We start from the raw sequence: 14,140 nt of genomic DNA on the forward strand, positions 1-14,140 counted from the left end.
ATGAGCAAAAAGGTTTGCATGTATAGTCGTCTATGGGCAGCCTCCATGCCCCAAATGCTGGCCTCAGAACTAGCCCTTTCCCTGCTCTTTCAGAAAAACGAGTATATCTTCACTGTGATGAAGGAGGAGAGCAACACGGTGCTTGTTGGGCTCAGGTACTCGCTGAACAAACTCTACTTCCTCTTCTGGAGCAGAGAGTTCTCCAACGGCTGGCAGACCCAGGTCATCTTCCAGGGCATCTCCTTAACTGACGACCAGTGGCACACACTTGTCTTGGCCGTGTCTGGGCCATTCTTCTCCCTAACTGTGGACTGCAGTATCCCCATTGACGTGTATGTATAGTAAGTGCAATTCAGGGGGACCTCCTGGGTGTAGGGCTGGCTGGGGGGTGGTGAAAGCTTTTCAGATGTGGGTGCTCTGCAGGCTTTGCTGTTGCTCTGTCTACTCCTGCCATCTCACCCTTGCACACATAACAAAGCAGAGAACCTGGATGCTTACCAATGCTGCACAAAGGACAGAACTCTATGTCCTGTCCCTGTCCCTCAGGCAGGGAGTCCTGGAAAGCAGAGTCTTGCTCCAGCTCTCACCAGCCTGGCATTCTCAGAGGGTACCCAGCAATGTCAGCAATTTTTTGGAGGACTCTGCTCTCTTCCCCAAGTTTGGAGCCAGGCTCCTTGGTACTGGGGGTGACATGCCTGCCCCAAGAGGAGTTCCACAAACGTCTCCTCTGGGGTGGGAGCACTGAGCCAATCCAGATTCACGGTCTCCCCTTTTCTGTGCCATTCTGCCATGGAGTTACGAAGAACAGAGCTGGCTGGAGTCCGATCATGCTGGGCTAGAGGCTGTCAGTCACCCTGGAGAGGTGCCATGAGGCGGGCAGGGCAGCAGGAGGGTGCACTGAGGCAGCATTGGCAGGGTAAGCTGGGTGGGGGTGGGGGAGATGTTTTGGGAATGGGGAGGTAGGGAATGGAAAGAGGAAGGTGTCTTCTTGCTTTCATCTCATCCCCCCCAAATGCTCCACTTCTGTGTTGTGTTTGTCTCGTCTCTTTAGCCTGTGTTTCAGGCCAGGGATCTGGTGCTCTGAGCTGTGTTGGGGCTGGCTGGAAAAATGTCACCAAAAAGCCAGTTAAAAACGGTTTCATTGAAAAATGACTCTTTTTTTTTTAGCTGAAATGCCTGTTTTCAAGGAGATTTTGAAAAAAAAATTCTAAATGTTCATTTGGAAATACTGGGGAAATTCCCTCTTGCTCTTAGTTCCCCCCACCGAAAAAAAGGGAGGGGGAGTAAAAGTGTGGGAAAGGGGGGAGCCCTTCTAAAACTGAAACATTTTTGGAATCAAAATGAATTTTTTCTAAATAAAATGAAAAATTTCCATTTTCACTTTGCAATTTTTCATAGAAAAATGAAAACCCAAAACTGAGTGAAACATTGGACAAAACAAAAACTGTTCATTTTCTTTCCAAAATTTTTGCAACCTCTACAAAATGTGTGTTGCCCAGCTCCAGGGCACGATGGATCAGTTTGGGAGAAGGGCCTTTGGGTGCTATTGCAGTATAAATACTACATAACAATCACCAAACTGGCTGCAGGCAGTCCATAGGCTGATTGGCTCTGCTGTCTGGTGACTTTAGTGTGAGAAGGGTCCACCACTGGCTCCTCCTTTGGGGGGAGGGGGGGCCTCAGCTGTAGCTTGGCTGGCTCAGGAGGAAGGTACTGACCCCTGGTGGAAGGTCTGGGGGAGCGGGTGCCTTCCCTGGAGGGAAGGGGATAATCTGGGGCATCTGCAGTGTTACAAATGGGGAGGGAGGATTTGGTAGGCAGATGTGAAGGGGAGCAGAGAGAGTGTCAGCTTAAGTAATCTCACTGAAATCCTGCGTAGGGGACTTGTCATCTGAAAAGTTGCCGAATGTTCTGTCCAGATCAGAGTCAAAACAGCCTGTGAGACCCCGTTCTTCCCTAAAATCCAGAGAAAAGGAAAGACTTTAGTGCCCATCACAGAATTACCTTGTGGAACTCTCTGCCACATGAAATCGTCACTGAGGCAAAAGTCTTTTAGTAGGAGTCCAAATATGAATAGCCATCCTAGCCACTGTCTGAGGCAGGATCCCAGGCTAGATGAACTAGTCTGGCAAGGATCCCAGGCTAGATGAACTAGTCTGGCAAGGCCTGTGTTTACATTTGTCTTCCTAGCAACTGAGCGCTGTAATTACAGGAATCTCCTTAGGCCATCAGGCCCAGGGTTGGTCTTTCCAGTCACCAGTGGATGCCATGAAGTTAGCTGCTCTGTGCTCATGTGCCTCTTATTGTAATCCCTCCAGGGTGGTGGATACACCGTTCCCCGCATCCTTGGCTGTGAAAGGATCCAGGTTTTATGTTGGGAGCAGGAGGAGAAGGAAAGGGCTATTCACGGTAAGTGTCACTAGTGACATGGGTTTGGCTCGGTGTGCTCTGAGAACACGATTATCAGACACAGGGCGGGCTCTGGCTCATGTGGGCTCCGGTGAGATATGTTAGCAGTGGCAGTGCAGGGTTGCCCCCATCTCTGGGCCAGAAGCATCATCGGTTTGAGACACACTCCTCTCAGGAAGACTGGGCCCAGGTAGCACAGAATGCCGGGCTGTCCTTTGGGAAAGATGGCTGCACATTTCTCAGCCGAGCTCCCAAAGGCAGTGGGAGGGGACCCCAGTTTAAAACTCCACCATCTGAAAAAGGCTTAGGAGCTCCCTGGTATGCTGGCCTCTATTGTCTCCCTCCATTAAACAGCATCTAATGGCCAAGGCAGTTCCTGAACACATATTGGCTCCCAGCCACATTGGCCTTCGGTCACTGTCCTGATAGTATCTACACTGGGTTTCATTCCAGCTCTTTATTCATGAGCCCAGGCTTCCGTCCGGTAACCACAGCCCCTGCTTGCACCATAGGCAGTACAGAGATGCCGGGATTGCTGCAGAGCGGCCAGTGCTGGGACACCCCTTAATACTTTGCAGAGTTCTTTGGATTCCTCTGAGGGTGCAAGGCCTTATCCCTAATTCTCTGGATGGCTCTGCTAATGTGAGCAAACCCTGCAGGATTGGAGCCAGGATGGACAGTGCTGATCTGCACTGTTTTGGCTTCTCCATTCACTATTCTGGCAGTTACAGAATTCTGATAGAGATTAACATGGCTGCTTCTGTTCCCTGCTGATTTATGATTGCAAACGCAAGCACATTTCTGAGCCGAGACCATGTGCTTCTTCCCATGCAGTCTTTGCCCCCAGTACAGAATTCAGCTGCGAGACAGCATGACCAATGTCACAGAACAAACCTGGAAAATCTGGGGTCACTTCTTAATAGGGTAGACCCCGGTCCTGCAACTGATAGCATGCGAGTGGATTGCTGTGCCAGTGTGGGATTCCAGTGGCACCATTATGAGCACTGGGCACGTGGATTTACCCATGTGGTTCTTTCTGCAAGACTGGGGCCTTATTCCTTTTAGGTATTTTTGGATGGTGTGCTCATCTTCTCCCTCAAAGACAATGGCAGACTCCAGATTACCTTTATTTTTGGAACAGCAAGGCCAACAAAAATTCAAGCATTATTCAGTTGCCTGTTACTTTGTTTCACAGCTGGTTACGTTGCTGAATGAAAATAGAGTATGCCAGCGGTCATGTTAGTTACCAAATGCAAGCACTTAAGATCAATGAAGTGACTAGATGCGGAATCTATCTGTATCTGCCTTTTGACTCTCATCTTGTACTTAGACTGACCTTTTACTCTATGTTTATACAGCACCCAGTACAATGGAGCACGGATGCATATTTATTACTTACATGCTTTGCACCAAGAGGCCCCGATTAGGAATGGGACCTTTGTGTGTTACCACAATATAAATCTCTGTCGATAATACCAATAATTATAATAATAAACCTTCCACTGCCCATGTAATCAACAACAGCATAATTCTTATAGAATATGAGACCAATTTATCACAAGAGAATAGCTTTCACTCTGGCCAATGGTTTGATGGGGTTTTGTTGTCTTTGTTTTGGTCTCTAAATAATTTTCATTTAAAAGATGTTGGCAAACAGGGAAGTAATGTCCATTAAATGTATTTATTAACTGGCCACCAAATTTTATTTTGTCAAATTACTTATAATTCCTTTGAGAATAATGACAGGCTTCAGAGTAGCATCTGTGTTAGTCTGAATTCGCAAAAAGAAAAGGAGTACTTGTGGCACCTTAGAGACTAACAAATTTATTTGAGCATAAGCATTCATGAGCTACAGCTCACTTCATCGGATGCATTCAGTGGAAAATACAGTGGGGAGATTTATATACACAGAGAACATGAAACAATGGGTGTTACCATACACACTGTAACTAGAGTGGTCACTTAAGTTGAGCTATTACCAGCAGGAGAGCGGGGGCGGGAACCTTTTGTAGTGATAATCAAGGTGGCCCATTTCCAGCAGTTGACAAGAACGTCTGAGGAACAGTTGGGGGTGGGGGGGATAAACATGGGGAAATAGTTTTACTTTGTGTAATAACCCATCCACTCCCAGTCTTTATTCAAGCCTAAGTTAAATGTATCCAGTTTGCAAATTAATTCCAATTCAGCAGTCTCTCGTTGGAGTCTGTTTTTGAAGTTTTTTTGTTGAAGTATTGCCACTTTTAGGTCTGTAATTGAGCGGCCAAAGAGATTGAAGTGTTCTCTGACTGGTTTTTGAATGTTATAATTCTTGACGTCTGATTTGTGTCCATTTATTCTTTTACGTAGAGACTGTCCAGTTTGGCCAATGTACATGGCAGAGGGGCATTGCTGGCACATGATGGCATATATCACATTGGTAGATGTGCAGGTGAACGAGCCTCTGATAGTGTGGCTGATGTGATTAGGCCCTATGATGGTGTCCCCTGAATAGATATGTGAACACAGTTGGCAACGGGCTTTGTTGCAAGGCTAGGTTCCTGGGTTAGTGGTTCTGTTGTGTGGTATGAGGTTGCTGGTGAGTATTTGCTTCAGGTTGAGGAGCTGTCTGTAAGCAAGGACTGGCCTGTCTCCCAAGATCTGTGAGAATGATGGGTCGTCCTTCAAGATAGGTTGTAGATCCTTGATGATGCGTTGGAGAGGTTTTAGTTGGGGGCTGAAGGTGATGGCTAGTGGCATTCTGTTATTTTCTTTGTTGGGCCTGTCCTGTAGTGGGTGACTTCTGGGTACTCTTCTGGCTCTGTCAATCTGTTTCTTCACTTCAGCAGGTGGGTTTTGTAGGTGTAAGAATGCTTGATAGAGATCTTGTAGGTGTTTGTCTCTTTCTGAGGGGTTGGAGCAAATGCGGTTGTATCTTAGAGCTTGGCTGTGGACAATGGATCGTGTGGTGTTTCGTGGATGGAAGCTGGAGGCATGTAGGTAAGTATAGTGGTCAGTAGGTTTCGGGTATAGGGTGGTGTTTATGTGACCATCGCTTATTAGCACAGTAGTGTCCAGGAAATGGACCGCTTGTGTGGATTGGTCTAGGCTGAGGTTGATGGTGGGATGGAAATTGTTGAAATAATGGTGGAATTCCTCAAGGGCTTCTTTTCCATGGGTCCAGATGACGAAGATGTCATCATTGTAGCGCAAGTAGAGTAGGGGGCGTTAGGGGACGAGAGCTAAGGAAGCGTTGTTCTAAGTCAGCCATAAAAATGTTGGCATACTGTGGGGCATGCGGGTACCCATAGCAGTGCCGCTGATTTGAAGGTATACGTTGTCCCCAAATGTGAAATAGTTGTGGGTGAGGACAAAGTCACAAAAGTCAGCCACCAGGTTTCCCGTGACATTATCGGGGATACTGTTCCTGACGGCTTGTAGTCCATCTTTGTGTGGAATGTTGGTGTAGAGGGCTTCTACATCCATAGTGGCCAGGATGGTGTTTTCTGGAAGATCACTGATGGATTGTAGTTTCCTCAGGAAGTCAGTGGTGTCTCAAAGATAGCTGGGAGTGCTGGTAGCGTAGGGACTGAGGAGGGAGTCTACATAGCCAGACCTGCTGTCAGGGTGCTAATGCCTGAGATGATGGGATGTCCAGGATTTCCAGGTTTATGTATCTTGGGTAGTAGATAGAATACCCCAGGTCAGGCGTCTAGGCATGTGTCTGCACAGATCTGTTCCTGTGCTTTTTCAGGGAGTTTCTTGAGCAAATGCTGTAGTTTCTTTTTGGAATTAATTTGCAAACTGGATACAATTAACTTAGGCTTGAATAGAGACCGGGAGTGGATGGGTCATTACACCAAGTAAAACTATTTCCCCATGTTTATCCCCCCTGCCACACTGTTCCTGAGACGTTCTTGTCAACTGATGGAAATGGCCCACCTTGATTATCACTATAAAAGTCCCCTCCTCCCCCCCCCCCCCCCCGCCAGCCTCCGCTCTCCTGCTGGTAATAGCTCACCTTAAGTGATCACTCCAGTTACAGTGTGTATGGTAACACCCATTGTTTCATGTTCTCTATGTATTTAAATCTTCCCACTGTATTTTCCACTGAATGCGTCCGATGAATTGAGCTGTAGCTCATGAAAGCTTATGCTCAAATAAATTTGTTAGTCTTTAAGGTGCCACAGGTACTCCTTTTCTTTTTGAGAATAATGTTTTCTGTGTAGTTTAATAGGTGAAGAGTATAACAGCCTTGATTTATAGTGAAATGACAGGTGCATGGGTCTTACATTGGAGACTGATCCATGTGTCTGTTTTAGCTTTTGTTTCTTTTTTTCAAAAGGGTTTTATGTTTTCGGGTTGAGTAAATGATGGGTGAGTAAGAACGTTGTTGCTTTTTAAAGACCATTTCCTTGCTTGAACTAGTAGCAAAGCAGGAGGAGAGAAGTCCCAAGCTCATATCACTTGGCAGGCAGGAGCAGGGAAAGCTAGCTAGCTCTGCAGCAACTCACCCAGTCCTGCGCGTGTTTGGGCCCTGCTGCATCTGTGCTCAAAACACAGAGAGCAATGAATCCTCAAGTCAAATGATAAGGACTGTCCTGGAGTTCAGGGGATTCAGGGGCCCGGTCACAGGTGTGGGGGTAGAGGTTGTGCCCATCCTGATTACCACAGAGGAGGGCCCTCCTGGGTACCACCCCCCATTCCTGCCCTACAGCTGCAGCTATTGAGCACCCCTGTCTAAGGCTGCACAGCCCATGAATGTTCTCAGCTGACTGAGAACCACAGAGGAAAGCGCTCCCCTAAAAAGCTGGGGAAACACTGTGCATGGGTATTGCCATCCTGATGCCCTCTCCCATTGCCAGGGGAGAGAGTCGTCATGGACCATGCCCCTGAGCAGGGGGTGGGGTTGAGTGTAGGTACCAATCCCCTACTTGACTTTGACTGGCTTTCTGCTGCACCAAAGCACACCCAGGACATGGCACAATAGCATCAGATTAAAGGAATTCTAAACACCTAATTGATCTTTCCCCATTTATGCTGTTTGTTCAGTCTTTACATTTCTCGCAGCTTGGGTTGGGAAAAGCAGCTAGTCAGTTTCATGCTGGGGCTTTCCTGCACAGGTCCTGTTTAAGTTACAAACCCTTTGTGACAAGTTTAAACCCAAACATATGCAATGGTGCCAGTTCTCGTGATTTTGTTGCTAGTCTTGTGATAATTGCTGTTCATCCATCTGGGACAGTTCCTCAGATTTGCCACCTAAAAAGAACGGCTCAAGTGTGGGAATCCCCCGCACATCCTCTGCAGTGAAGACCAGTAAAAAGAATTCAATTAGCTTCACCGCCACACAGTCCAGCATAACTGACAGCCTCAACCACTGAGAGCATCAAGGCTGGAATAAGGGGGTGGGCTGCAGGGCCAGATTCAGGTGCATTGGCAGAGCTGTGCAGAAAAATGATCCAATGTGCCTGGGCTTGCTATATCAGCATCTAATCCAGAGATGTGCAAACTACGGCCCACAGGCCACATCCAGCCCGCGGGACTGTCCTGCCTGGCCCCTGAGCTCCTGGCCTGGGAGGCCAGTCCTCGGCCCCTCCCCCCGGGTCCCCCTCCCCTGTAGTTATGCCGCCACGCGGGCAGCGGGGCTGCAAGCTTCTTCCACTCTGAGCAGCATGGTAAGGGGGTGGCGGTGGTGGTGGGGTTGGGTAGGGGGTCCTGGGGGGCAGGTCATGGGACAGGAAACAGGGGACAGTCAGGGGACAGGGAGCAGGGGACGGTTGGATGGGGCGGAGGTTCTGGGGCAGTCAGGGGTCAGGGAACAGGGGGGTTGGATAGGGCATGGAATCCCGGGAGGTCTGTCAGGGGGTGGGTGTGTGGATAGGGTTCAGGACAGTCAGGGAACAGGGGGGGTTGGAAAGGGGGTGGGGTCCCGGGGGGGCAGTTAGGGGCGGGGGGTCCCGGGAGGGGGCGGTCAGGGGACAAGGAGCAGGGGGGTTGGATGGGTTGGGGGTTCTGAGGGGGACAGTCAGGGGGCAGGAAGTGGAGGGGGCGAATAGGGGGTGGGGTCCAGGCTGTTTGGGGGGCACAGCCTTCCCTACCCGGCCCTCCATACAGTTTCACACCCCAATGTGGCCCTCAGGCCAAAAAGTTTGCCTACCCCGATCTAATCGCTGCTGGGGGAAAACCTAATTTTCATTCAGCTGTGAAAGCCTAGGAGCGTGTGATGTTTGGAGAGCTCTTTGTACATACGGATGTAAGAGCTAAGTGTGGCGGGATGGATTCTGTCTAGCAGCTGGGCACTACATGCATGGCCTAGACTACTAGGGAGGGGGTTTATTTCACCATGTTAAAAACTTCAACACTTCTGCCTCTCAGCTTCACCCTCTCTCAGGAACTTGACAGTGAGTTCCTTGGGACAGCAGAGCAAATAATTCACAACAAATGCATCCAGATTTAGCCTCTCTGCTGCTTGGTGAATATCTGTGACCCCTGGTGATTTTCCTTGAATGTATTAGTTATCCACATTTATTCAGCAAATGTTGCATTGAATTAGTTTTTTACTTTCTGAATTGACTGAGGGCGGGTCTCTCTCTGAGAATTTCAGAATTAAAATCTGAGCTGTGGTGGCCAGAAAGTCACATAGTATTGTGGCTGGATGAGATTGCAAGGACCTCCAAATACTTGTGGGTGGGGATTTAAAGTTAGTTTCCCACAAACACTCAAACACATGACTTTGAAATTGCGTTTCTCTGAACATTGATGTGAGTAAATCTCAATTGGTTGGGTGTTTGCAGAAAGCAAGCACATAGGGCAGCAAACGTGGCCAAAGAGAGTTCATTTAAATGTGGGAGCGAATATTGTTGGAAAATGAATTATCATATCATAGAATCTTAGAACTGGAAGAGACTTCAAGATGTCATCTACTCCAGTCCCCTGCACTCATGGCAGAACTAAGTATTCTCTAGACCATCCCTGACAGGTGTTTGTCTAACCTGCTCTTAAAAATCTCCAATGATGGAGATTCCACAATGTCCCTGGGCAATTTGTTCCGGTGCTTAACCACCCTGACAGTTAGGAGATGAAATATCTCACAGCTCTTTTCCAGAGGCAGCTATGCAGCCAGGTGAGTTGTTAAAACATTAGGCAGTAATTTGTTTCCCCTGTCTCTCATCTCTTGTTGCTAGTTAGATAAATGGGTTGTCCTGAAACCAGCCTCATCCTTCACTGAAACAGCAAATACAACACTGTCTGCCCCAGTGATCTATCCCTGGAGACCTTCCCTCCCCCAAGCCCACATCCACAGGCTACAAATATGAAATAAAGCATGCTTGCGACATAATGGATAACTTGAAAGCGAGAGAATGGCCTACAGCCACCCCTGTGATCACAGGGTCAGAACCATCAGCCAGAGCCCACTGAGTTGCCACTACTGGCTGCACAGGTGGAGAACTTGGTGAGCGACCTTGCAAAGGAGGTTGTGGAGGGGGCTCAGATGTGGAGCACGCCATGGAGGAAAAGGATTGCTAATGGAGTAGTTTCTTGCTGCTCTAGGACACACAATCCAGCCAGTGGGAGTCACCATGTTGGGTGCCATTGCTGAATCACCTGCAGGACATGCCAAGTTCTTTCCTCTGGATGGGCTGTCAGAGCTCCAGGAAATAGGCCCCTCCAGCAAATGAGGGTGTTGGTGGGGGGAGGGGAGGATGAGGGTGTTGCGGGAAGGGAGGATTTGGGGGCTTGGTGAGAGGGGACAGGGAGGATTTGGGGGTTTGAGGGAGGGAAGACTTGGGAGTTGGTAGGAAGGGGAGGAGAGGATGGGGGGGCTGGGGAAGAGGGGAGGATGAAGGGGTTTGGGGATGTGAGTATTTGGGGGTTGGTGGGAAGGGGAGGGAAGGATGGGGGCTGGGGAAGAGGGAGAAGGGAGGATAAGGGGTTTGGGGGGAGGAGAGGTTGGCAGTTTGGGAGGACTGAGGGGTGAAACTTGGGCGTAAGGGGGCTTCGGCTGTAAGGGTGAGGCTGCAGGAGGGGTGAAGGGGCCTCACTGTGCTGGGCCTTCTGCTTGTGCAAGGGGCTGGCGGCACTTCAGGGCCCGCCTCCCCCCATCTTTGCTGACAGAGTCACGCCCCGAGGACAGAGGCCATTCAGGAGCTGGGTTGGGCTCGGAGTGCTGCTAACGCAGCTCCCAGGAGGAGGGCCTTGGGGAGGTACAGCGCCATCCCCACACCGGGGCTCTGCCCCCAGCTCACCTTGAGGGTGACATGGTTTAAGAACAGCCCTCGAAGGGCAGGGCAGTGGCTTGGCCTGGGCACCCCTGTGGGGATGAATGCCAGCCTTTTACCCCACACAGGAGTCCAGGCCCTGAGGCCAGGCGCAGGAGTGAGCGGGGCAGATGGGTGGGGCTGGGCTGGGAATGGGCAGAGCATTGGCTCCACTCCCCCTTTTCTGGCCAGTGCAGAGAGTCGGGGAAGCAATTTGTTGTTGAGACATGCCAGCAGTAAATTACCATCCCCTGTGAGCAAAGGGACGGACCTGAGCTCATATGGTAGTGCAGCAAGGACATAATCCTTCCTCTGCATAGCATGGTCAGGCCTGTGTTTCAAGCTGCTTTTCCTTTGCCAAGCCGTTGGCACAAACACCAGGTTAACCCGTGTTTTTTCCGAGAGAAGTGGGCACGGTGAATGTCAGTCATGTATCTGAAGCCCACCCCTAGACAGAACAAGCCCTGCTGGCTGTTATGTATCCACAGGCAAGAACAAGGCACGCCCCTGCAGTCTCAAATAACTGGCCTTTTAGATCAAGGAAATCAGCAGGTAAGAACAAAAGTAAAGTCTCCAAAAGTGAGCACAGTTTGTGCGTTTCCTCTGTTCCAGACTAGAGACAGCTCTGAGAACAAAATGGCCAATGAACTCTACATGAATCTACCTGTGTAGTTTAGGTGTTTTACGCAAAGCTGAGCACTGCCGTATCTATGCACTGAGAGCCAGATTATTTAGGTGCCTAAAGATGCAGACAGAGGCCTAGTGAGATTTTCCAATGTGCCTAAGCAAGTTAGGCATCCAATTCCCATTGAAACCCATAAATTAGGTATCTTAGGAGAGTTTGAAAATACCACTAGATGTATAGGTGTGTTTTGAAAATACCACGAGATGGCTGTGTTCATCTTTAGATCCCTAAACACCTTTGAAAAATCCGCCCCTACTTCCCTAACCCAAAGCAACTCCCATTGATTTCAATGGGCTGTGGATCCGGCTCTGAGCATGGGAAATGTAAAAGCGCAATACGCAGAAATCCAATGTCAGTTTGTCAGCTACGCCTGCCATATGCTCCACTCATAGCAGGCTATGCTGCGGGTTGATAGGGAGTGAAGTGCCGTGTGTGAAATTGCTGAAGCAACTGCAAGAGGAAGGCTAGCCACACGCACTGGAATCTGACCCAACATTTCCTGGCATTTTCCCAAACTTCCATGACACACAGAAAGTGACTCAGGCAGTTTGCTTAAAAACTTCTGACATTTTAACAAATATCTTAGAGGTGTGAAAAAATATTGACTGTCCCTTATCTATGGGACTGATGTGGTTTTTGAAATGTCAGTGATTTTGTAAAGGCAAGGGGACAGTTGCCTGTGGTCATTCTTGGTCTCTAATTTGGCAGCGAGGTCTTTTTAAAGCTAATTGTCTCATCATTGACATTAATATGATGATGGCTCTAGAACTGCTGTGGATGGACATCTTGGAAAGCTAAGATGGTGTCATTAAACTCTGACCCTCGTTCATGAATCACACCCACTCAGACTGTAGGAGTTTAAGGGAAATTCAAACCACAGATCACCACCTATCATTGCCCATGCCCTGCAGTCTTGATGGATTATTCCTACCTACATGCCTCCAGCTTTCACCCTGACCACACCACACGATCCATTGTCTACAGCCAAGCTCTGTGATACAACCGCATTTACTCCAACCCCTCAGACAGAGACAAACACCTACAAGATCTCTATCAAGCATTCTTACAACTACAATACTCACCTGCGGAAGTGAAGAAACAGATTGACAGAGCCATAGAGTTCCCAGAAGTCACCTACTATAGGACAGGCCTAACAAAGAAAATAACAGAACGCCACTAGCCGTCACCTTCAGCCCCCAACTAAAACCCCTCCAACGCATTATCAAGGATTTACAACCTATCCTGAAGGATGACCCAACACTCTCACAAATCTTGGGAGACAGGCCAGTCCTTGCTTACAGACAGCCCCCCAACCTGAAGCGAATACTCACCAGCAACCACATACCACACAACAGAACCACTAACCCAGGAACCTATCCTTGCAACAAAGCCTGTTGCCAACTGTGCCCACATATCTATTCAGGGGACACCATCACAGGGCCTAATAACATCAGCCACATTATCAAAGGCTCGTTCACCTGCACATCCACCAATGTGATATATGCCATCATGTGCCAGCAATGCCCCTCTGCCATGTACATTGGGCAAACTGGACAGTCTCTACGTAAAAGAATGAATGGACACAAATTGAAGTCAAGAATTATAACATTCAAAAACCAGTCGGAGAACACTTCAATCTCTCTGGTCACTTGATTTCTGATCTCAAAGTGACTATCCTTCAACAAAAAAACTTCGAAAACAGACTCCAACGAGAGACTGCTGAATTGGAATTAATTTGGAAATTGGATACAATTAACTTAGGCTTGAATCGAGACTGGGAATGGTTGAGTCATTATAAAAAGTAACCTATTTCCCCATGTTTGTCCCCCCTCCCCCCCCACTGTCCCTCAGACGTTCTTGTTAAACCCTGGATTTGTGCTGGAAATGGCCCACCTTGATTATCATACACATTGTAAGGAGAATGATCACTTTAGATAAGCTATTACCAACAGGAGAGTGGGGTTTTTTTGGGGGGGGGGGAGAAAACCTGGATTTGTGCTGGAAATGGCCCACCTTGATTATCATACACATTGTAAGGAGAGTGATCACTTTAGATAAGCTGTTACCAGAAGGAGAGTAGGGTGGGGGGAGAGAAAACATTTAGTAGTGATAAACGCCCATTTTTTCATGGTTTGTGTATAGAAAAACATCTTCTGTATTTTCCACAGTATGCATCCGATGAAGTGAGCTGTAGCTCATGAAAGCTTATGCTCAAATAAATTGGTTAGTCTCTAAGGTGCCACAAGTACTCCTTTTCTTTTTGTGAATACAGACTAACATGGCTGTTACTCTGAAACTTGATCTCCCTAGTTTTTCTTCCTCTCTTTTCAGGGCTTGTTAAGACAGCTAGTCCTGTTGCCAGGATCTGATGCTACCTCAAGGATGTGCACTAACATGAACTTTAAGCTAGCAGTGCTCTCCATCCCCCCAGTACTGCAGGATCTCCCAGTGAAGCCAGCGAGCAATGAGGTGCTGAAATACCCTGACGGTCAGTAACATGCAGCAAATAGTTCATGAGGTGCCTCACCATCGCGCATTAGCAGAACGTTAGAGCAGAACCTTAGTGCTGCTTTCTAACTGCACGGAGCCTGATACTAGTCTGATGGGAAAGCCAACCACGGTGAGTGGACTGCATAGCAAGCAGGCAAGAGTTGCAAGGTGTTTAGCATCTCAGGGGAAGGAATTTTTGTCTTCCATTGATTTTATCCTATTCCTTTTCTTGGAAACTTGCAGAATCAGTCATGGAACAGAGCAATCTTGTGGGTATTTCCCATCAGGTGCCTGGGCCAAGCTTGGAAGGAATAGCAGTAGC

At 48.4% G+C, this 14,140-nt stretch overlaps 1 protein-coding gene across 1 annotated transcript in view; it reads left to right on the forward strand.

Moving 5' to 3' along the window:
• TSPEAR (thrombospondin type laminin G domain and EAR repeats) overlaps nt 1-14,140 on the forward strand; it is an 82,418-nt gene that overhangs the window by 15,365 nt on the left and 52,913 nt on the right. The window contains exons 3-5 of the mRNA XM_077826996.1: nt 94-332; nt 2,319-2,409; nt 13,660-13,816. Of these exons, the coding sequence (XP_077683122.1) occupies nt 94-332; nt 2,319-2,409; nt 13,660-13,816 (487 nt within the window). The remainder of the gene's footprint in view (nt 1-93; nt 333-2,318; nt 2,410-13,659; nt 13,817-14,140) is intronic.

This window comes from Eretmochelys imbricata, chromosome 9 (assembly GCF_965152235.1).
Source record: "Eretmochelys imbricata isolate rEreImb1 chromosome 9, rEreImb1.hap1, whole genome shotgun sequence".
In the NCBI taxonomy this organism is placed as follows: domain Eukaryota; kingdom Metazoa; phylum Chordata; order Testudines; family Cheloniidae; genus Eretmochelys; species Eretmochelys imbricata.